At 32.8% G+C, this 25,226-nt stretch overlaps 1 protein-coding gene across 2 annotated transcripts; it reads right to left on the bottom strand.

Annotated features, from left to right (window-relative positions):
- Positions 1 to 6,026: 6,026 nt before the first annotated feature.
- On the bottom strand, positions 6,027 to 23,972 carry Swip-1 (EF-hand domain-containing protein D2 homolog Swip-1). Of its 2 annotated transcripts, XM_018457559.1 has the most exons (5): positions 23,922 to 23,972; positions 23,574 to 23,762; positions 10,008 to 10,155; positions 7,204 to 7,338; positions 6,027 to 6,606 (listed from the first exon to the last, which is right to left on the bottom strand). In XM_018457559.1, the coding sequence occupies exons 1-5, from the start codon at positions 23,942 to 23,944 to the stop codon at positions 6,472 to 6,474; spliced, it is 630 nt and encodes a 209-aa protein (XP_018313061.1). In that variant the 5' UTR covers positions 23,945 to 23,972; the 3' UTR covers positions 6,027 to 6,471. The 2 variants fall into 2 exon arrangements, with proteins under 2 accessions (XP_018313061.1, XP_018313060.1); XM_018457558.1 differs by having other exon boundaries at positions 23,574 to 23,972.
- Positions 23,973 to 25,226: the final 1,254 nt, after the last annotated feature.

Below are 25,226 nucleotides of genomic sequence, written 5' to 3'. Positions count from 1 at the left end.
GATCTCAGGATATTATGTTTACAGCAATATTTTTCTCAGTACATCCTCAATATTTGGGGGGATTATTAATATTTTCAGATTTGATTGCGTTGAAAGTCCGACAACCATATCGGCACGCAATTATCATTTCTGAAATTAATTCATTTAAATGAATTTACAATAGTTCAACTTCTTAACGTTCTGACCGTTATGACGCTTCTTAATTTAATATTATTATTTTAAAATAGTCTTAGAATAAAAATTATCATTAACGATATTCTGAGGATATACTGCGAACAATGTTGCTGCGGACATAGGAATCCTAAGTATATTCTGAACATATCGTAGTGTAAATGTAGAATCATACGAATATCAGACGCGACCCTTTTATTATATTCTCAGCATATTCTCAGAATGTAATGTGCTATCTGGGATATTATTAGTGAGTTCTGCACGTCGGTCCTATGAGATTTATATGTATATGTTTATGTGCACATGCATATATACATATGTACCCAGATAATATGTGTTGCTACCAGTGTTGGAATGTATCTAGGTAAAAGTATCTAGATACAGTATCTAGATATTTTAGCTGTACGATCCTTATAGGCGAAGATACCTATATCCGTATCTAGTTACTTTTTGATACGGTATCTTTTAAGTTTTAGATACATAGATACAAGGTATTTATACACAAATACTGTCGCCGCCATTAAGAGTGCCTTCCTACAAGCGACACAGTATAACACAGTGATCATCTCATCTTTGTTTAACATTGACGAACAACAAGGATGTAATGGTACACTATGCCTCATACCGTGTCATCTGTGTCACTTGTTGAAAAGCATATTAAATCAACTCAGAAATTAGCAATCTAGTACTAGTACCTATGCGCTGATATACTAATTAAAGACCGATATTCTTATGGTTAAAGCTGTTCATTAAAACTAAAAATTTATGTAATCAAGGGTAAGACATTGATAATGAGTAGAATTAATTTTATGATTTATCAGTTTTGTAGATATGCATATGCATGTAAAACTAAATAATACTCGATATTTATTTAAAATTATTAATGAAACCGATTTAATGTTATCGTCTGGGTTTTGTTAAAATAAACAAACAAAATGTGATATTTAATTTACGTTGCTTATTACTTCTACTTTTCCTATTTTCCCCCATTTTTTCTTCTTTTTTTGTTGAAAGTACCTAAAAAATATCTAAATTTTCAGATACTTTTTATTTACCATCTGGTATATCTGTATCTATACCTAAATTGTAAAAAAATGTGTCTATACTTATATCTAAATACTTTTCCCCACACAATACCTATATCTATATCTAGATACCATTCAAACGGTATCTGTTTCAACACTGGTTGCTACCAGAATTGCAATAACTGAGGCCGGTATTCATAGTCAGTTCTTATATTCAAGATCGTCTTAAATTCAACCTTGAGGTGTCATGAACCAATCAAAAGGCCGCATTAGCATTTAAGACGTTACTTAAGACGGTCTTGAAATAAGAACCGACTATGAATACCGGCCTGAGTCCTCATTTATTGGCAACTTGATGCCTTCACGATATGATAACATTGAGTAGCAACTTGCCAGCAATTTGCCGACAACTTTAAAATCATCATCATCAAAATTCGTACTGCCACGTATTGCCATCATGTTGCCATAATAATATGCAGCATTATACAATGCTGTATCATATTGCCGCAAGATAACATTGATGTAGCTATCTTGCTGGCAATACGTATACACATTGTTGTCTGCATGTTGCTACAATATTCGAAATCGTTGAAGACAAGTTGTCTTCAACGATTTCGAATCTACGGCAAGTTGTCAGCATCATAAGCAATCACAAATTTGCGAGATCCCAAGTAGAACACAGAAGTCATGAGGACATCATCATGACTTCATTCGTCACTTATAAGTCAATTTTTTCAAATGACATCATGATGACGTTCTGTGATACCATTATGACGTGTTCTACCTGGGACATAGAAAACATTTGAAGAAATAAAATTCACATATACAAAATATACAGAATGATCCACTTAAATCGACCATCTGAAATATCTCACTTATTTTTGATAACATAAAAAAATGTTGCAAATGAAAGTGGAACGGTTTCGAGAGAGACGTATTTTGGTTATGTTGTTTTTTTTCTAGGTGGAGACGGCCGGGATGGCCGCTCTCAGGTTTCTTTCTGATTCTACTAACATTGTTTTTTAGCAATTCGTTTTAGCAATGCCTTTTACTTTGAATTGCAAGAAACAGATACTTTGTCATTCCGTACATATTCTTGTAAAGTTATTCTGACATTTAGATACATTATAATCTACTGATACATATTATTAAAATAAATATTAAAGAATGAATGCGTTAAACATAATTTTACAATTTGGACGCTAAAACTTAATGATTTCAACATTCCCAAACAATAAAGTTATATTCAAAATGCGTTTAAATTATGAAAATATTAAAAATCATTTAACAAACCGTATAAACTGATAATAAATGTTCGCTAAAATCTTTTGGACAATTTCATTATTACGGGGAAATTGAGGACATCTACTACGAACGCTCGTTGTTTTTCAGCGAAACTTGTCTTAAGATAAATACATTAAGAGAATTACAATAAATAAAAATATAAATGTTTCGGCCTCAGATTAGGCCATCCTCAGTATATAAAGTCAAAAATATAAAATTCACAAACATCTCTCTCTTTCTCTCTCTCTCTCTCTCTCTCTCTCTCTCTCTCTCTCTCTCTCTCTCTCTCAATCTAAGTTATTTCTTTTAACATGGCTACAATTTACATACGCACGCTCGTTAAATTTGTTTTATAAGCTTTCTTTAGTTTTTCGCATATTTGGAATGTGTCCGGCGAATTTCATCTTGTATTCCAATTTATTTCTGATCGCTTATATGAGGTTGTGATTGAAACACGGAATTTCCAGATTCTAGTGATCATAATGTATCATGATTAATACAATTTCGCTAGTTATTATATATAAAAATTAATATCTGTGTTTTCCAATAAATTTGAGAAGATTGGTATCGTATGTGAACGCCATGTTTTACTAGCATAATTGTTAACGATGTACTGCCAAATTCTCATCATGACAGATTGCTTTAAATACCCAACGCGACTCAAAGGAGAGGGTAAAATGATATTAAGAAGGGGGCGTAATGCTAAGTAACGGAAAATAAGTCTCTGGTAATTTTCCTGTGTCGCTTTGCTTATTTAAACCATTGATTTGTTTCTTGATGAAGATCATTTCCGACGTGATTCTTTTTTAGAAAAACGGTTCGATATCTAATACTTGGATGTCATCCCATTTTATTTTGTGATCAAAATCAATCTGGTGTTGTGATAATACTGTGAGAGCATCTTTAGATTTTTTAATATTAGATCTATGTTCTTTAATTCTCGTTTTAGCTTTTCTTTTTGTTTGCCCAACATAAGAAGAGTTACAATCAAGACAGTTTATTTTATAGACCACATCACATTGTTCCATTTTATCAAGTTTATCTTTACCTAATTTTATAAATCTATTCAAGGTATTCGTAGGTTTGTATGATACTTTAAAATTATTAGTTGAAGCTATAGTATTGAATTTATCAGAAATTGTATTAATAAATGGAATTGTAAAATATTTTTTTCTATTGAGATCGATGGATTCGTTATTATTGTCAGTATTATTCTTGTAAACATTTTTTCTACTAGAATTTCATTATTTCACATGCAACTGTATCATATATTTTACATGTAATTGTAATTATAAAAGGATTCATAAAAAGTGCAACATAAATAACATATTTGATTATATTTAAAAGTCATATCCCGATATTATCATGTCCAAAATTGAAACATAAGACATTATTTAGATGTTTATGATGTCTGAAAGACATCATAAAATATTTTAAAACACTCACCCTCGAAGAATACGTGAAACCGTTGATAAATGGACGCGGCGGAGTTCTATTTCTCGTAAGAAATTACACAGAAAGAATATAAAAGATGCATTCATATTATGAAACGAGATTTTCCATTCACTCAAGTAACAAGATAAGTAAGGTCGAGATAACATTGGATGCTTTCCAGCAAGAGACATAGATGTAATACGGTGAATCATTTCGTCTTTGTTTAACGTTGACAATCAACAATTAAGGATGTAACGATTCACTGTATTACTGTATCATTTGTACGTCTCTTGTTAAAAAAACACCCATGATCATGACTGATATGAAAATTTTGGTGGCTTATCAGTCAAGTAACATCATCTTATCGTGATAATCGTGTTATTCAAGTGAGTTTTTTTAACTTCTTATTTGTATTTCAGCTAAAAAAATGTGTAACTTGTGTAGTATTCATATAGTTATTATAGGTACGAACGTATTGACTTCATTTTCTCAACCAAGCATTTATATTATTAACAATGATAACAACACGATACAGTTTCCATAATTTTAATATAATGCCATCATAAATCAGATACATAAAAAAATTGATGCAGCAAAATATAATAAATCTATTTACAATCTATAGCTTACACACTTTTTACAGTAAATGTTCTTGTGCCTTACTCTAATATGATTATATACAGAACATGTGTGTCTCTAAATACAGATAAGTGTTTTAATGAAAGTATATTGCATAATGCAAAGAAGATAAAAATATCAGTATTAACATTTTAATATTAATTCTAATAAATTATTTTACAATCTTGTCAAAATATTGAAATGAGACGTTATATTGCTGTTTGTGATAGGCACGATGAGATAGGAATCATTTGCTATAATTATATAATAATTTTTAACAATTACTGATCATTTTAAATATTCGTATTTTGAATGAAAGTCAAAGATTAAAGAAAATCAAAATAATAGTACGATTAAAAAATGTTATAAATATTATAAAATATTGTTGATACATTTATAATTTTTTAGATTTTAGCGTAAAATTCGAATATTCGAAAACTTTTGTAACTTTATTGATCTCACACTTATTGTGCGATACTTATAAATACACAACAGTTATCTTTTTATCAACCGAAATCTAGTAAACCATTTGTTATAGGCACAAATATAATAAAAGATGCAAGACAAAATAGTAATAGTAATAATAATGAATATTATTCAATTTTTTACACGCCGCGAATAACTATCCGATGTCCCAATTTTTTAATCGAGTGAACAATGCGCGCATATCTATGATTTGGCATACATTCACACGCACCAGCACGAATATACAACATATCTACATGCATATTTCTCTTATGTTATACCGTACATAGTACCGTACACGTTGTTTAATGTGACAAAGAACTTTTTTTCTTATTTAATGAAAGAAAATAAGGTCTTACGATATAATCGTCATTAATAATAAAAATTAAGATACATTCGCCGATGAATCTCACACTATCAAAGACCCAGCAATCATTAAAGTCATTCTCTCTTAAATAATGCAAAATCGATTTTCATATCAATTCCATCTTCAGTCTATACATTATACTCGATACAAATCAATATTTTATATACGATAGTTATGTAATATTTGTGATAAAAAACAGGCCAACTATTCGATATTGACTCTTCATTGGAATTTGCATCCTTGAACGTTATTTGTATATTAAATAACTCTTTACATAAATATCGATTATCGTGTGCTCTTTAACTTTTGTTAAACATTTTACAAGATGTTAGAATTGCTATTAAAGCAGCAAGTAAAAATCTAATTTGCGCGCTATGCAACTTTAAAATATATTTCTATAGGATAGATATGTGTTAGATATTGACCATTTTCCAAAATGTCCTTTCATAAAATTCATGATGCGTATACGTTTCATATTTTGTCATGTAAATGTTTCAATCTCTTTGTAGTATTTCATAATAGTGCATTCCAAGTACAGTAAACGTTATTACAATGTCAAATATTGCGATACATACACAGTATATAAATAATAAATGAATAAATATTAAAAAATCATAATAGTTAAAGGAAATTCATTGTTTTTACTATTGTCACTTATTTTAAAATTCGGAGAAGGAATTTCGGTGTTCACTACTGTATCTTCGACAATAAAACTGTAAGAATTCTATTTTGGAACTTAAGATTGAAAGAGTCATCATTTCGCATTCTGAGTTCGAATTTTGATAACGTTCGATAAGCGGAAATAATTATTTGCAAAGATAGAAATTGTATAAAACACTTCTTTCGTGTGTTAATTGCATAGAAATTATATCACGGTTTCAATTCTAGCTTAGAATTCTTCTGATCATGATCGCTGTCGTGATCGAATCGCGATTTCACATTGCTTCGAAGCGCACTTAAATGATTTATAGAGTCGCATTGGCGTCGGATATCGCTTCGGCCGCTTCGAGCATGGGAAATAAACTATAAGCAATACAAAACAATCCGTCTTCGCATTCTAACGAGCGAGTCGTCAGCTTTCGCTCTCCCGTGATTTTTGCTCCGCAATTATTTGCCGAAGATCGCGGCTTTCTGCCGGAATTGCTCTCGCCTCGCCGCTTTTTCTTCCTCCTCTCGTTTCCGCTCCTCCTGTTCCATGCGAATCTCGTCCTCGAACTTCGAGGCCTTTCGAAGCTGTTCAATCTGCGAAAAAAAAAAACGAAAAAGAAGTACGTTAATCGAAATACGTCTCATTCGAGTTACGCTTTCGCGAGTGTATTTTTTCTTCAACGCGCATGATACGCTGAGGTAGTTTTCTGGGCCTAATCCATGTCATTTATGACTGTAAATAAAAAACGCGTGTTGCGTCTGTTTGTGCGATAACAAGACAAGATTTGATAAGAAGCTATATTTTTTCCTTGTACTAGCCATTAGTAATTATTAACTCTTTATATTAATGAAGAAATATAAGTCTTTATTCTTAATTTAGATTTTCTATCATTTATATTTTCAATCATTTTTATATTTTAGATATATATAAGGCGTTTAAAAAAATATATGTATATATAGTAATTGTATATTGCAAATTGCACATCTTTTTTGAAAAGCAGCTGTGTTATTTTCTTTACGTCAATTGATTCATCTCACTATTTTGTGCATTAGTATTATAAAGTATAAAATTGAAACTTGAATTATTAATATGAAGAAGTTTATTTTAACATTTAAGTAATTTATTTCAACATAAAAAGAAACTGAATATATTTATATTCGCGATAAGAGAGAGTGAATATGAATGTATACCTTGGCCTCGAAGAAGTTTTTAGCGCCTGTAACACCGACCTCGTCGACATCGACCTCGGTGAGTCTGGCCAGCTGGCTCAATCCGGAATCCTGTTCTAACTCACCAGCTCGTGCTTTACGATAGATCAACAGAAACTATAACAAGATGTAACTGTAATTACAAGGAACATAAATCAAAGTTGCAATATATGGCAAACTTTGAAAAACTGGGTCTGATTTTCTGATCAATTCTCGAGTTATTTCTTTTGAAAATAGAATTCTCGATAAAGAGTCCACGACCCAATTCCATTACTACTCTTGAGATAACATCGATACAAATATATGAATCAATTTATGTAGAACAATCTTCTGTACAAAACAATAACACGGAGAGAATTTTTTCTTAGAGTTTACCCTGAAAATATGATAGTCGTGGGACAACAATGTATTTTCAAGAATTTTAATGTAAATCTTTCTCATTCATTAATAAAACTATAACAAAGTATAAAATAAATTTGATTAATTTTACTAAAGTGCATAGTAAAAATCTTTAAAATATTGTATTATATCACAATTATCATATTTTCGGGGTAAATTTTAAAACAAAATTCTCTTCGTGTATTTTATCTGACAATTACAGAATAATTATATAATTATATATTATATATAAAAGAAAACATTTTTCTGCAGCTGTTGCTCGATTCATTTACATTTTCGAAAAGAATCGTCGTTTCTTTAGTTAAAAAAACGTCTCACAGAGATTTTATTTCAAGTAATAAAAAAACTAAAAATAAAAGGCAAAAGGATGATTCATCAAATAAAAGTTGTATGATCAGTGGAAATTTGATTACGATATTTATGAATGTAAAGCGTGATGAAAGAAGGGGACGTGTCGCGAACGTTTTACGGTAATTCATATCGTGATGAGTAAGAGGAAGGTGAGTAAGCCGGACAATAAACTATAACTCGGGTATCACGCAATGAATCACGGCAGCGATCGACGAGCGGGACGAATTATGTGTGCACGCATCGTGTATGCAGGATTGATTCGCGTGGCGGGTTTTGTTCGCGAAATACGGAATGTCACGTCCAATTGTCCGCACGTGAATTACGTATTAATTGCAAGTCGAATTCTCCTTCGAACGGTACGTGACACCCACACACCATAATCTTACTCGCGGCCGTATCGCGGTTGCATTAACAGCGAAAGTTTCTGCTGACGTTTCGCACGCTCCGGTATTCCGCAGGCGTGTTGCAAAACCATCGTCGCATCGGTTTTCCACCATTGATTTCGCACCATTGCTAGAGCGACGAGCAAGCTTAATTCTCATGGTATTTTCGTATCATCGCGTTATATTCGAATATTTTTAGAAAATCGAAACTGGAAGTTCCAGCATTTGGTATGCATTCGGTATGCATTCGCATCGATAATTTCTCTGCAGCGCCGTTTGCACTTTTTCTACAGAACATCCTAATTCGATTATAAAATTTAATTAGAAGTTGTAGAGTATTACTAAATTGAGAAATATTTGAAATTAAAAATTTTTTCGATTGCGATTTAATTCTTTCTTGTATGTTACATTTTTCATGTACTGACGTTATATAACAGTGAAGGCTATTAACGCAGAATTAAATTCCTAGCTAAATTAAATTTCTAGAAAAATTTGTTTTCAGGAAAATGTTTTTAGTTTTGTTACATTTTTTGTAGCAGGCAGTTTTTCGAAGGTTTTTAAAATACTTTATCATATAGATAACCGAAATAGACCGTATTTTTTCTAACGCACAGTTATGTTTGAAGAGTAAACATGATCGTCGAATATCCAGCGAGTGAGACGTATGTTAAATATTACATGGAGTCTACTATTTTTAAAAATAACGTATCGTACGTGTGCTCGCTATGTATAAAATTTGCAAGTCTAATTAGAAATTATAAGTTTAGCAAAGATTTAATTATTTTTTATGGAAATAATAATATAAAAACTTGAAATCTTATGTGATAACATACATTTGCTCTAATTATTTAGATATCTAGCTATTTATGTATCTATATTTGTTTTGTATGAAATAAAATATACTCTTTGCAAATAAAAATTTGCAAATATTGTTAAAATTGAGGAATTATTTTATTTTAATTTGAACGCTTCTTGGAATCATGCAAATTGCACGTGTTCCTCGACAAGCGCTTTCGCATAAGAGCGAAGCTACACGCAGTGAAATCTATTTCGGTTCAATATTTTTAACGACCGCAAGCGGAGTTGCGAGAAACACTAATGCTGGTCGTACAGACGTATGTTTATGTCAACCATATTCGGAGTCGATAGCATGAAGTGTGTTAACCACATTTCCAAATCACATTTGTCTGTTGTAAAATCCATTTCCCAATCTCTAATATATTCTCAGTAAAATTTAAAGAATTTTTAATAAACTGTCATAAAAATTTTAATAATATGCAGCAGTATAATGAATATCTATTATGTATTTTTTCTTTCACGAAAAATTAATTTCTGCAGTTTATTAATGAACATAATTCGCAAATTTCGTTAATAATAATTTGTTATTATTATTATCAGCTTATTAAATCCATGAAAATATAATTATTGCAAATTGGCGCGCGAAATCATAATTTTATTTTCTTCTTAGTAAAACAGACTAACATAAAAATTTGATTATAGAAACTGGATTTTACATATTAATAAAATTCCTGTTTTGTTCTTCTCAAAACAAGAAGAATGATTAATATTCATCGTGTTCAGTAGAGCATTGCTCACGCTGTTCGTCATTTCGAAATATTAAAGATTTCTCGAAGGTGGTAAAAATAAACCAACCTCACGGAAAGATATGCGACCATCGCCATCCTCGTCAACCTCCTGGATCATCGCTTTGAGTCCAAGATGTGTCTGCGGTGCACCCAAAACTTCCATCATTCGCTTCAATTCGGAAAGATCGAGGAAGCCGTCACGACCATCGTCAAACCTGCAATAGATTTTAACAATTGCAATTAGCAACTTAAAATATTTATTGTACTGCTTCTCATCTCAAATCTTTTAAAATATCTTCTAAAATACTTTTATCTCTTAATTTTTCTGCCAATAAAATTATGAATCTGATGAGACAATTGTGGAACTAAAGTGTGAAGTCTTAAAATCTTGTATTTTGTTCGACATTTCAAAATGATTTTATTTTGCATTAAAATATATCTTCGATTTCAAACTCTTTGGGCATAATTAACAAAGTATTTAACACTGGATATGATTTGAGAATAAAATTGTCGATCCAAGATACGATAGATACTTGCATTCATATGTTAAGTATAATATATATGTATAATCTGTTTTGCTGACTGGCAAATATTTTACCACGACCTCCTTTCGCTACGTGAAGTGGCATTTTTCAGCGATTGACCCACCAATAAATCATCGTGATGACACTAGTCAATGAGACGTCGTTAAACGTGTCGTATGTATAGTCGTCTCCTCTAGTTAATCAGTTAATCATGATACCGTGCGTAATTTAATCGCCGGTCATTGAATGCGGTTGCATGAAGGAACAAGGAAGAAAAATTTGGGACGATGTCATTACTGTCGAACGAGGCTCGACTATTAAACGAATCCGCCGGAAAAGTCGGTAGAGAGATTGCTTCAGTCTCGATGTTGTCGTAATAGTCTTCCTATTTCATAGAATTCGAGAAACTGTTGTGAAAGAGAAAATGGTACAAGTGTTAATGAAGTTCATTGCATTTTTGTGACTTAATGATTCCGCGAAATAAACAATGAAAGTGAAACGTGGAATTGTACTACATATATGTATAATAAATTATAAATAGATGGTGCTAGAGCTCATTAAAATCAAACTGTTTAATTGGGATTTTAAAAGTAATTTAAAATCTTGATTTTTAATTCTAATACAGACTAAAAAATGATTAAAGAACTCACAGCTTAATTAACGTTGTATTTTAAATTCACACACACACACACACACACACACACACACATTCGCGACAGGGTTTTAAACTTTTAAAATATATTTATTAGTAATGACATCTGTGACATTATGTTTTATTCTAAATTATTTTATACGTATATAGCTTAAAAATTGATATCTTTCTCTTGTCAGTACAAAGAGTACAATTTAGAGAAAGATATCGATTTAATTTAAATAATAATTTTTAGTGTGGGAAAATCAGCTCCTTCGGCGGTCAAATGACAGTCATGTTCTCCGTGACTGTCGTAACACAGAGATTGTCTTAAACGCGGCCGTCATTAACATTCGCGACTTTCTTCATGTTTATTACGAGGCCAACGTCTGGTTGGCCGCAATGTAAAAGGTAATACATTTAATAACTAGAACGTCTCTCTTGTAGAAAGCGGATAGGTTGACCAAGATTTTTATTTGTAGACAAATTTGCATTTTCCGTACGCGTAACTTTGGTCATTGCCGATATAACTGCCAATTCGATATGCTACTTCCTCCTCTTTCAGACTTTTTGCGTTTGCAAATATCACGCTATAAAAAATTTCGGTCCAGAATAGCTGCCTGTCGTTGGGATTTTATTACATGTTGTTCCGTACGCGCCATCGTAAATATACAAAATGGGAAAAACGATTTACTCCGATGGCGCTTTTTCCCGCGCAACTGTTTGACATTATTAATCTCGCTCTTTAGTCGCGTAAAATGTTGAAAAAAAATGTGGGCGTATGCACGAGCTAATGGTTAAGTGGATCATGTCCATGTTATAGAAATACCGAGCTATGCAATTTTATATGCAATCCGCAGGGAACATCCTGTAATCCATGAAGCTCTCGGTCGAGTGCTTGGGTGAGACAAAATCAATACGTATCTGACCGGAATTATCAAATTAATAAACATGATATGCTTTCATCATTAACATTATTGATTAAATACTGAATTAGTTCTAGTCTCAAGTATGGAATTAATTAATGTAAAAATATATGATCTATTATTTATTCATTATTCATGCTGATTGTTCAATTAACAAATATAGAATAATTAAAATATAAACTAAGATAAATAAGATAAATAAAATTATATAGAAAAATCTATTTTTTTATTGATGCAAATTTTATGAGAGTTATGTATAATATAAGGAACATAACTGTTTCACTGTGAAACATATACGAAAGAGCAAGGCTGAGCGCAGACGAAAGGAAGTGTGAGAATCTCCTAGAAGCCTGTATCTTTGTATCTATTAGTCTGCATATTTTAATTATCGAGGAGTTTAGACACGACGAAAATGAAAACGATCGGGGGAAAACGTGGGAACGATCGTCGATATTCAAATTCGCGAGTCTCTCGACAGGATGTCAATCTTATTTGTTGCCAGTAATTTCGCGACCGGAAATTCGTGAAATCGTAACTTTCCGTAAAAGGGATGGAGAATGTCATGGCACGGTACGAGCTTATTCTAGAAAGCTCGTTTCATCGAAGTATATATCAGAATTGAATCATTTATTTCGTACAATACCATACGCTCGAAGATTTCTGCACTGACAGAAAAAAAATGGTTGCAATTACCATAATTTAACTATAATTATTTATAATCATTTTCAATAAATAATGATACATTTTTTGGTAAAATTATAAATATAATTACTATTATTAAAATTATAGCAGTAATGACTGTAAATATATAACGATAATTATTTTATGCAATTATAGTCGCAAATAACCAAACAGGTTTTCTCTCAGTGTGCAAAGTAAAAGAAATAAGGTATGAGCAAATAAAAATACTAGTAGAAACGTTTGATAAAATCTTGATCAGTAAATAATTAATGACAGATAATTGGATACTTGGTTTCAATTAGAGATCGATAATAAAATTTTAATTTTTTGAGAATAAAAAATATATATGGAATATATAAAAATAGTATAAAGCTTGAACTGCGATTAGTGTGATATCTTCTATCGCGAATTCATAAATCAATAGAGAGAAATCATGTTATATTATATAATCGACCTACATGTATGACGAGACGTAACTATCGCAGGTTAAAGACCACTTATACACGGCAAACCGGTCCTTTTAACTATCGTGATTAACAAGCTCCCACAAAAATTGACGTGACCTTTATAGAAAAAGAGTAACGTTTAAGCTAGCTCAGCAAATAGAGTGTAATGTGCAGAAATTTCATTTTATTCTTTCAATGTAGATCGACAATTTGCCATGTCGTTGTAACGCCCATACTTTTACTATCACAATGTTCATATATTTATATTATAATACTAATTAAGCAGAAAGGAGGTTGAAAAATAGTACCGCCATTCCGCCTGTATTTTTGAAGTTCGTTAGAGTATAGAAGAGCGGCAGTTAATAAAGGAAATTGCTTCCGCATTAGTTAACGACGTTAGTGCGAGGTGCCGGAAATTGAAGCGATGTAGGCGGGAAGGCACCTAGAAGGTAAATCCTTTCAATTAGGAGAAATCGTAATTATTCTATTGGAAAAGTCAATATTTGCTGGAATCTCGCTGCTTCGAGCAATTAAATGTTCGAACATTTAATCTATTCATTAATTTTATGGATATGAATATATGTATCCACACTGACATAATGTAACTGTTATTACAAACGTTATAACCGTTGTAACATGTAACAGTTAATTCCAACTTTATTATATAATCTGGCGTTCTCCTCATTGTCGACATTAGATTGAAAGAAGATAGATTGAAAGAACGTCGAAGTGAATTGTAATCAAAACATTTCTGACCTTTTTCTTGGAGTTATCAGAGAGAATTGCGCAGATATTAACATTTAAACGAAGAAACAAATAAGAAACGTGTGCAATAATAATTTGATTAAAATTGTCCTTTTTTATTTTTCCACAGGCATTAGGTATCAACAAGTAATACGATTGTCTCTTTCTTTCGCTCTCTCGCACTCTCTCTTTTTCTTTCTACGCGAAGAGAGATTTCACGGAGTGAGAGGTGAAGGTTGAGAATGCATTTTTACATTACGGTTAAGTGAAGTGATCGATAAAAGTAAAGCAGAAATGAGAAAGATAAAGCGAGAGATACGTGGAAGAAGTAATATTAAAATCAGCACACCATTAATGTTCTCTTCCCTTTTAGTCAATAAATGTTTCTTCTCGATCCAAATATATTAATATTTGTCGATTAATATTTAAAGTCAATAAAGAGTGCTGAATAATAATAATTTTTTTAAAACGTTTATGAAAATAGAAAGATTCATAAATGCTATTTTCTACGATTACATTTCCAATAAGAATTGAAAATATTACGCGTTTATTTTCAATTCACTGTGAATATCATTATTACATCACTTTATTATGAATGATTCAATGCCCGATTGTCGCCGAGCGGCAGATCGTCGCTCTCAGTTTTATCGAGAATGCTCTTGTCAGACAATTTTAACCAGCCAAGTGAAACGTGCTCCAATCAACGTGAATTGTGCCGAGGCGCCCACGTAAATGAAACGCGATCGTTACCACGTTAAACGTGTCACGGATTTAGATTGACTTTGTGAAAGCTTAATTAAAAGGTATACCATGAGGTAAATAGTTAAAAATTTTAACTCTCTTGTTATCTTTCCGAATCGATTTTACGAAGTCAGACATAGTTTAACATGGCCGTAGTTTAATTTAACATAGTTCACAATATATAATTTTGCCATGTATTATCAGTGGTTTGACGCCATCATCCTAAAGGCGTTATCATCTAGTCACTTAAGTCATCTTTTTTTTTAAAAAGTCACTATTGTTCAAAATGGAATCGTTATAGTTATTTTTTTTCTGGAGCTAACATGAAATTTGTAAAACATAAGCATTCTGTTCATATTTTGTTGTCTTATCTGAGCAATTGCTGACTCAATGTTGTTTAATGGGTACTGGTCTAGTATTAAGTTTATCGTTTTTCAAATTTTAAATAGATGTAAAACTAAAAGACGACACGACCTTTAAGACTACTTTCGAATTAGTTTTCCACATTCAAAGAATGCGTTTCTGTTTTTGTTTTAGTTTTAAAAATTATCTATTTTTTATTATATAATATTCTAATGAATGCGTTTATCCTTTTTGTTTATTTAGATAATAATGTGTAAACTTTTATTTTGTTTGGTAATTAAGTTACTTTATTATATTTAACAACATGAACTATTTATTTTATTCAATAAAACAGCATCAGAGGTGTACTTATTGTATACTATCTATTGTATACTATGTTCAAACTTTTATTCTTTTCTTATTATAAATTTTCAAACCATGTATAAAAAGAATTTGCTATATGTTAAGCTATTCAAAGATAAACTAGGAAAAATAAGAGTAAATATTTTAATTACTCTTAAAATTTGATTAAAAATTTAACTTTTAGTTAATATTTTATTTTTTAAAAGATTACTTTTTATTACTTTTAAAAAGCAGTTATTATATTTCATTTTTTTGGTCCGATGATTGGATGACAGTACTGTAAAAAGGAAAAATTACTTTTTAATATTTATTACTATTTTGTGAAGGGAAGAAAATAGTTTATTCGTAAATTTAAAGGAATGCACAATTCACGATTCAAAGAATTTATGCATGTTGTTTGGAGAGTGATCGATGTCGCAGGCGCCTTTTTTCACCTTGCCTTTCTTTTTATTAACCGCTGCAACGTGAGATACTCAATTATCGCAACGTAACGACACCATTGCACTTCTGATCTCGTTATCGCGGTACTGCGATATCGCGATCGTTCCGCCTCGGACTGGACGCGGTGAACGTTTCGTTCTCCGCGTTACGTTTTCCAGGAGTAGCTCGGAGGAAACCGGGTCAAGGTAACACGCGACGTATCCGCCTGGTCCCGTTTATCCTTGTTTTCCAAGATCGATACTGCAGTGGATGGTCCTTCGAGGAATAACGAAGAACGTCACTGCGACAAATTGGCGACGTGTCTAGGAGAAGGACAAGGCTGACGTAATTTTTCCCACGTTACCGAGATTTAGGATAATCACAAATATAACTGTGATTTTCCGAGAAAGTTTTAAGGTAAAACGGAGATTTAGAGGCAAACAATCAATGTGGAACCGAAAATTGCGATGAATGATTCGGTGGAAAAATAACAGACCTGGAGTAGAAAAATAATAGTTCTGGTTGAGAGATATATTTTCCTGATAAATAATTTTTTTATTTTCTTTTTATATTATTTCATATTTTCAAAACCGACAAATAATTGGCACGCAGTTTGCATGAGCTGGAAATTATAAAAATTCACGCCAAAATATTACTAGGTATCAAGATCGGCTTTAACCAAATATTGTTCTCTTCTCTTCACTTATTTACATTATTCATATATCGGTTGATTTTCATTTTTGTTTATATTTTCTTGTGTAAATTTTGACACTTTAAGATAAGCAATAATATGCATTATTTAAAATATTCATTATTGCTTGACTTCAACTAGTAACACTAATTTGATGTGTGAAATAAAAGTAATCTCGATTAATAAAATATCGAAATTAAATTCATATTTCGCGTTAATTCCGAAAGACTGAGGATTTCAATAGTTGATTAACATCTTTTGTTAACTATCGCATTATACTGCAAATGCTTTATCGCGAAAGAGGAAGTTATTATCCCGTTTAAGTAAAGAAACATGTCGGATCATTCTTCCATTCTTAAGTTTCCGTCTATTCTATAATAACTAATTAGTATCTTTTTTCTCTACGGGGGACACAGTGACTAACTTATTGTTAGTATGTGAGATTACAAGGAGAGGAATTTAAACAGCGCACAGATTAGAATTCTGCAAAGCCAAAAGAATCGCGACGCGCATTGTGAACCGTGGAAGCGTCTCCTAAACAAGGATAAACGCTGTCCCTTTGAGACATGAAAAACGTTGTACCTTTTCCCATCAACGAAACATTATTTAAAATGTCTAGCAATGTCGCTGCTAGGAATACCGAATGCCTTCCATCGCTGCTAGCCAAGTCATAGGATAAATTCTTATACCGTTTATATATTCGGAACGCATGATTTCTTTGAACGACCACGAGTGCAATAACGGTTTGTCGTGCCGCTGCAGGCGTTTAAGAATTATTAAACCTTTTAAAGAGATCAAAAAATGTAAGAGAATCTATATAAAAAATTCCTTACCAAAATATTTTTATCTAATTATTTCTTAACGATACCATACATGTCTAAAACGACGTCATAATAATACCACAAAGACATCTTTCGGGACATACACTCTAAATTTCTTACAATGAAATTTCATTCCAAGAAAGTGAAAATACAACCACCCTTGAAAAAAGTGAAAATATTTCACTTCTTGAAAAAGAGTGACAATTTTCACTCTTTTTAGAATTTTCACTTCAAAGGAGTGAAACCTCACTCCAAACAAGCAAGATTTCATTCTAAAAAGAGTGAAGATCATCACTTTTTATTCAAGAAGTGAAATATTTTCACTTTTTTTCAAGGGTAGTTGTATTTTCACTGTCTTGGAGTGAGATTTGACTGCAAGAAATTTAGAGTGTACATGTCAAAAGATATCTAAAAAGATATTATAAAGAGGTCTTCTAAACAATGCGTGTTGTCTGAGTAGTTCGGAGAATTGCGATACGTGATATTTCTGCACAAAATATTTCTTGTGAGAACCCCGGAAAAATTGCGAAAGTTTTGAGATTGTAACACAAGACTCTAGCCAGAGATGGAATGTTGGTTTCTTCGTGGTATTCAATGCTTTCTACGTGGAATTATCGATTCCGAGAATACGTATATCTTGAATGCATATATATACCATGCAATATGCATTCACCTACTTCAGCGGCGAAAGGGTTAAGGTCATCGTTCCTCGTTTACACGTATAAAGGCGAATCGATCACACTTCGCTGTATCATTGCAATGGGGAAAGTTAAGCGCGCGTTCAATCGAGTCGTGGAAATATCGACTTTCGACCTCGCATGAGTCGCAATGCAAGTCAACAAAAGTTTCTCAATAAGGAATACGAACGTATTTCTTCTGACGTTGTTTCTCTATTTCAGTGATGTTTTTTAGGGTCCATTTTTATAGAAGCAGATAAAATCTTGTGGACCACAAAAATTCACAGGCGGACTGTAGGTTACTGCATCATTCTATCTCATCAAAAGATATACTAATGATACTAATAATAAATATTGTAATATTAAGATAGAGCATTAGAAAATGAGCAAACATTAATTTTTAAGCGACGAGAAATAGAATTATTTACATGTGAAGTATCAGCTCCGTGAAGTATCAAGGTACCTACATTGCTTTTGGTCGAAAATTAAATGTTTCCAATCAAATGACCGGAACTCTGCATTTGGTAATAGTACAAGGTGAGAGGGTCAACCGGGACAGCGGATGTCACGCCAGTTTCGGAGCTTTTTAAATTAGGATTTAAGCAGTTAATTGAGATGCCTGTCCTCGGTCTACGACCCGACCGGAGGGTCAATCGTGAGGGTCGATTTCGAGCCCTCCAACCTGCTTCCTGTGAATTTTCAAAGAGGAAATTTGTGAAGAATAACAAGCCCGATGAAGAGCCACTTTCGACACTGTCACTCAGTCTCCGGTGCAGGAAATGTTGGATAGATAATGCAACCGCAGCCTACGTGAACGCATCCGAGTACTATCGCGTATCACCGAACTGAAATCGCAGTGAGATATATATTTAGCCTAGTCGACGATAGGACGCCTGGCTGATGAATATATCAGGTTACTGATTAAGGAAATAATTATTTACATTCCCCTCCATCTTTAATCTGAAGACGTTCGTATCAGATTATTGATAAACCATGACGAGGATTTGATAGATGTTCATGGAATATTTTCCAAAGTAACAAGCGACAAATTTAAAATCCAATCGACTTCTGAGATTACGTGGATATTAATTGAGAATCGTTGCTTTTAATGAAGCAATAAGCAAATGACAATCCAGGTAGAACACTAAGAAACGTATCAAGTCAAGAGAAAATGACTTTATTTTGACGTCATGTAAGTTAAAATGATAATTTTTGGTTACAAAATTTGACTATTTATTGACATTAGGAATCAAAATAAAATCAATTTGATTTTTGTTGACTTTTATGTGTTCCGTGGGGTGTTCTACAGTGTCATATAATAATAGAATGTTACTACAACTTCGTTTGTCACTGGTAAGTAAACATAAGTGACAAATAAGGTCATGATAACATTTTTATAATATTACAATTTCTATGTTTAAATGGGAGACTGAATAATATGTAATACATTAAAATTCTCGTTTCATTCCATACTCTACGTAATGGTCTACTTCAACCGCATTCGATTTAGTTCCTATAGATACTGACGGATGATTTGACTTTTCCTTTCTATTTAAATATCCACGAGGAAAAAGCCTCTCGACAGTGGCACGAGAGTTTCTCTGTTGCCTGCGGCGCGCACGTGCGTATCCTGCATGTGTGCTGCGATTCGTCATCCGGAAGGACCGATGATTGTTGTGCGTTCATATCGTGCGCTCGTGTCGAGAAGTCGTCCTTGTCTTTTCGCCACAAAACCGGTTACCTTTGCAACCTCGGGCCTTGATAAATCGTAGGAGTACGGCGACATATTTTCTCCGAAACGTCTGCATTCCCTCTTCTCTTCTTCTCCTCTCCCGTCGCGATATCACCGACTCGGAATTAATATTAAATGCTTTGAGCGAAGGGTCAGGGTTACATTTTAAACCCTCTGAAATAAAATTAATCTTTTATTTGCGTTTTTTACGCGTTCTTCATCTAAATCTTATACGTCACTGGAATAATATTTTTAAAATAATAAAATACAAGATGAGACTCTAAATTTTTCGATTTCTTTCAATTTGATTTTATTGACTCCCTTCTTAATTTAGTTGTTCGTATTATTTTCTGTTCTTAAATTTCCTGTGATCTTGTAACAAAGAACGAACAACGTTCTTGGAAAATCGGTATCAAGAATGTACCTCCCATGATCGCGCTAGCTATAACGTACGTTTGAGATTTATTAACGAAGAACGCAAGAACGAAAATGTAGTTTTCCGAAGAAGGTGCGCCGAGAAAAAAGAAAATCGCAGGGAGAATCGTGGAGAATTGCTCTCTGGTCATTACGAAACCGCGAACGCCGAGAGATTCGTGACGTGCATTTCTTCGAGAAGAAACGCAAGCTGTGCGAAGAGGGCAGACGACCTCGGGGTCCCTATCGGGCCCCATGCCACGTCTCTCTCGTCACGGTCCTTGGTACCTACGCCCTTTGTGTCTCAGAGGCAGGAATTTCGAAGTCGACGTGGTTTGACAACGGTCGGAGGAAATAGGGTGGGTACTCCGAGTACTCAGGTACCTCTGAAGCTATTACGAACACGATACGGAGCAATCCATTGTACTTGAATCAATGCTGTCTTGGATATAACTGATTTAAATAAATAACATACATAAATCTTACATTGTTCGATAGGTTTTCCATTTAGTGACAAAAATCGATATAAACGTCGTTCTATCTTTCTTTTGCATTTCATGGGTAACAAAGACAGAGAAATATTTGTGTCGATTTGTGTCATCGAATGGAAAGCACTCAATGAAGAATGAAGCTTGGACTGTCAGAATGTATGTATTTGAAGTATATGTATGTATTTGACTATCTGGGTCTCCTGTGCAGCTATTTATAGTTTTGCCGCAACACCTAAAATGACAGACAGTGGATTTCGTAATGAAGTCCGTTATCACAAAAGGTGCGCGTGATGCGGCGATTAAGCAGCGATGATAGTGCGCAGCGGGACGTTGTCAGATTAGTTAGGAAATCTCGCGAGACGTCGCGTGAGAGAGTTCTCCTATTCTAAACCGAGAATCCGCAAAGAGATTCTAATGAAGACATACCGCGGCGAGAGAAACCCGCGGTTCGTAAACAACAACATTTATTAACGTGATGATATAGCGTGTAGCTTAACGCACAACCGCACAAATCAGCGCAGCCAATTGCATTATTAAAATACTTCAGGTTCGATCGAGCTGATAGAAAGGAAATTCGTATATAACGATTAAATTTCCTTTCGTCGTTACGCTGGACGGCGTATCATTAGTAAAGCGAGCAGTAATTCTACTGTAACTGTGAAATTATATAGGTAAGATAGGCATGTTAGATAAGAAATGTAGACTGCATAAAAAATACAGAAAGAAAGTTTTTGCTAAAGTATTTAAAAAAGACTAAATACAGACCTGAAAATAATTTTGTTTGATCATTAAAATAATTATGTAGGATTAAGCATAATGAGCAATGCTGTAAAAAGTTTCTAGCAACCAGCTTAGACGTACACATAATTAATTTGATAGTCCAACAAAATTGTTTTTAGATCTGTGTTCAATTAAATTTTTTATTACTTTAGTATCTGAACTTTATAGTAAAACTGTTCTTTCCGTATAGATTTTCCCTGATGAAAGTAAAAATCAGACTGTAAAGTCGAATGTAATGAGAGAGTAAGGCGTATAAAATTGAAACATCAAAATGTAAACGAAGCGAAATGTTTCTTTTACATTTCATTGTTCCAATTTTCGCCTCCTAGAAATTTCGTTTACGTTTCTGTTATTTTCCCATTCGATTTACGCTCCGATTTTTATTTTCATCACAGAATTGGATTATATCATTTTTTTAATTGGACTATATTTTAGAAAAATTTTAATTAAGCTTAACAAAATTTTTTGTAAATCACTATCAGTAAATCATCGAATCAGATTGACAGTGTGAATGATTTTTCGGCAATATATGTTAGATATAGAACAAGTTCGCTCACAATCAGCGTTTGATTCGAAAGTGTTTATCGTTAATAATATTTCATCTCAATGACGATCAATTCGTGACACGAAAGAACATTTATCTCTATCTGATTACACGTTCGTGTTGTATTCCAGGCTGACTCGTAAAAATAAACAGCTAGGCAAAGTACGCCTATTAAGTTGATAATACTATAAGTAACATATAGCTTTAACAGTGAATAGTCGCAAGTACGTTTAAGCGAAAAATCAAATTGTGACTGTCTATCACAAAAAAGAAATTTCAATTTATATTTCAATAAAAAGGTAAAAGAAAGAGGAAGCTTAAAAAAGCTTTATTTGAATATTTTATAATACAAAAACATAAACATAAGTCTATTATTAAGATTTAATTAACTAGAGGAAGATCACCAATACTGACATAAGTCTCCTATAAAGCGACATCTTATTTCTTAGAAACTAACTCAGAGAACAACGTGTCTATCTTATTGCTGGCATGTTGCTTGCTAAATATGCATTATTAAGCATGTGTTGCTACCAGAATTGCAGCTCCTCATTTGTTGGCAATTTGATGCCTTCATTATATGATAACTTTGCGTAGCAACTTGTCAGCAGTTTACCGACAACTTTAAAATCGTCATTATCAAAATTCGTACTATTGCCATCATGTTGCCATAATAATATGCAGCATTATACAATGCTGTCATATTGCCGCAAGATGACATTGATGTAGCTATCTTGCTGTTAAACTGCTGGCAATACGTATACACATTGTTCTCTGCATGTTGCTAATATCATAAGCAATCAGATTTGTGTGATTTTGCTGAGACACGCTTTGCTATCTGGGAATCTTTGCACCTTATTAATACTGATAACGATATAAAAACGTGATCTGTTTAGCTAATTAAAGAAGTACAAACTCATAATTCATATATTTGTGGCTTATTTCTATATCAAATCAGCTAAAAACAAATTCTATGAATCCGAGAAAAAAATTCTTACGGTGTTCTTTTGCAAATTGCGTAATTAAAATAATAGTGACTGTATTATTGATAATATTATGTCATTTTAAATGTTTATAGTTTCATAAATTAGTTTTCTTTACAGAATATAGGATATATCTTTATTTATAGAATAGGAATGTTGGCATTATTGCCTACTATGTCAGTTTTGGAGCCCATTTTGTCAGGCGCTCATTTTTGCATAACTTACGAAAAACTTAATTATTGGAAAATTGCAAACAATATTATAAAAACTGCTTATACTATCTGATAGAAGACAGTTTTTAGTTTGTATTTATGTTTTTGAAGTTGTATTTTTACTTTTTGTTTAAGAAATATTGTCTAAAAACAAAGTGGTATATCGGTGACCTTCCTCTATTATATCTCATCTACACATTTAATAGTATTTTATTTTCTGTTATTAATATTGCAATATAAAATATAATAATAATAATATGTTATTTCTCATAATAATCCTTTTAACTTAATAATTTCGATAATTTTCGATTTTAACATCCCTTTAATCTTTTTAATTACATTTTATAGTAATATATTAAAATCTCGAACAGTTAAACGCGTCGCTGTATCGCAGGCTCCGGTCTGCCGTTATGGATATCTACCTTTAATCGCAAATAAATAAAAAAGGAAGTGAAGAATGAGAAAATACTCACCTGTTGAAGGTCTCCTCGTATTGCTTGATCTCGCGGCGCGACAGCTCATGGAACTCCGTATAAACGTTCACAAACTTGTACTGCTTCTTCACCTCCTTGCCCTCCTCGAGTTCGTCGTTGATCCTTTGCCGCCTGCTGAGCAGGCTGCTGAGTTCGGCGTCCGCTGGCATGATCCTCGATCCTTTCGATCCTAAATTCACGTGAACGAAGAAGGACGAAGTAATTAGCGTTGAAAGCCAAGTTTTGCGGAGAGCTTGCGCGAACGAAAGCGCGGCACGCGATTGTCGCGAGTGAATGTCAACGAGAGTGAATGAGAGAGCCCGTCGGGATTGACGAGTCGAGGAATACCTGACCGCGAAGAAACAATCCATACACCGCGGCGAGACCGCATGTACTGACGCGGCGCCGAGCGTAGGAGCAACTGCTAGCCGGGTGAGCAGGCAGTGCCGTAGCCGTTCGTCGGACACGCGAACACGTTTACAGGTTTACACGAATACGTTTTTCCCTCCGGCTTATCTGAAATTTCGTAAACGCGATAACGGTTCGTTCAACAGAATTGGAATATCTCGTCTAACGCTTCAAAAAATCGTTTGCCCCGCATAAAAATGTACTACTAGTGCAATAAGTAAATTCGAATAGTGTAATAATTTTATGATAAAATTGGTTCTAGAATTCATAAAGGAAACTTTTTTTTTATTATAATTTTGTCGTGTATCCTCTGAAATATGATGCTAATCAATAATACTTATTTTCACAATAAAATTTCAGTGTAATTTTAATGAAATTTTCTCTACTATTCGAATTTATTTATTGCACTAGTAGTATATTTTTATGCGGGGCCTTTATTTGTACCTTTACGGAAATTTAATATTGGTTAAAGTTTAGTACTGGTTAATTTATTATTAAAAAACAGTAATTAGTTACTTATTTGGAGTACTAAAAGTATTGAACAACAGTGCTCTTAATATTTAAAATAAGTAATTAATTGCTGTTTTCAGTAATGGCCAATGTTAGATTTCTGTAAAGGTAATAATTGTAAAACTATTTAACGCAAGAAGAGGCTTGTGGTTAATTAATTTCTATTTAAAAATAGTAAAAAAAAAATTTCTTTCCTTCGATGTTGTATGTTTCACCTTGAAATACTTAAAAGGGACAATTTGATAATATAAGTCTTATCTTTTTTCTGCTTCGAGGAATTTGCGTGAATATTTTATGTGAAATCCGATTAATTTATGTAACGATTGTTCCATATTATGAAGTTATTTGAAAATGATAGAAATTAAGATAATAGGAATATCATATCGGAGAATCAAAAGAACAAATAATAAAAAAAAATAACAAGGTAATATAAATATATAAATAATTATAAATTGGTAAAGTAGTTTGAAATTTTGTTTATTGTTAGCAAAGCTTGTTCTCTTGTTTAACGTCATCCGGCTGTTGCGACACCTGACGCCATCGCTGGGTTCAAAATCGATATAATATGTAGCCGTCTGTTCATATTTTCTCTCGTACTTGCTTTCCTTTTGTAGTCAAATGTACGTCAACCGTGAAAATGTATTATTTGCAAGCATATTGTCATTATATATGCAGTTATGAGTGGTGAATGCAATGCGGAAGATGACGAGGTCGACGTGCAGTACTATTTCCTCA

The sequence above is a fragment of the Mycetomoellerius zeteki genome, unplaced genomic scaffold, assembly GCF_001594055.1.
Source record: "Mycetomoellerius zeteki isolate Tzet28-1 unplaced genomic scaffold, Tzet1.0 scaffold64, whole genome shotgun sequence".
In the NCBI taxonomy this organism is placed as follows: Eukaryota; Metazoa; Arthropoda; class Insecta; order Hymenoptera; family Formicidae; genus Mycetomoellerius; species Mycetomoellerius zeteki.
This window is presented reverse-complemented; position numbering and strand designations above follow the sequence as displayed.

What these genes read in the sequence shown, in the direction of transcription:
- Swip-1 (XM_018457558.1), bottom strand. Translation starts at nt 23,944, where the DNA reads ATGGATTGTTTCTTCGCGGTCAGGTATTCCTCGACTCGTCAATCCCGA. An exon ending in GTCGCATATCTTTCCGTGAG is followed by an intron (nt 7,339 to 10,007) that starts GTTGGTTTATTT and finishes ATCTTGTTATAG; the next exon opens with TTTCTGTTGATCTATCGTAA. An exon ending in AAAACTTCTTCGAGGCCAAG is followed by an intron (nt 6,607 to 7,203) that starts GTATACATTCAT and finishes TTTTTTTCGCAG; the next exon opens with ATTGAACAGCTTCGAAAGGC.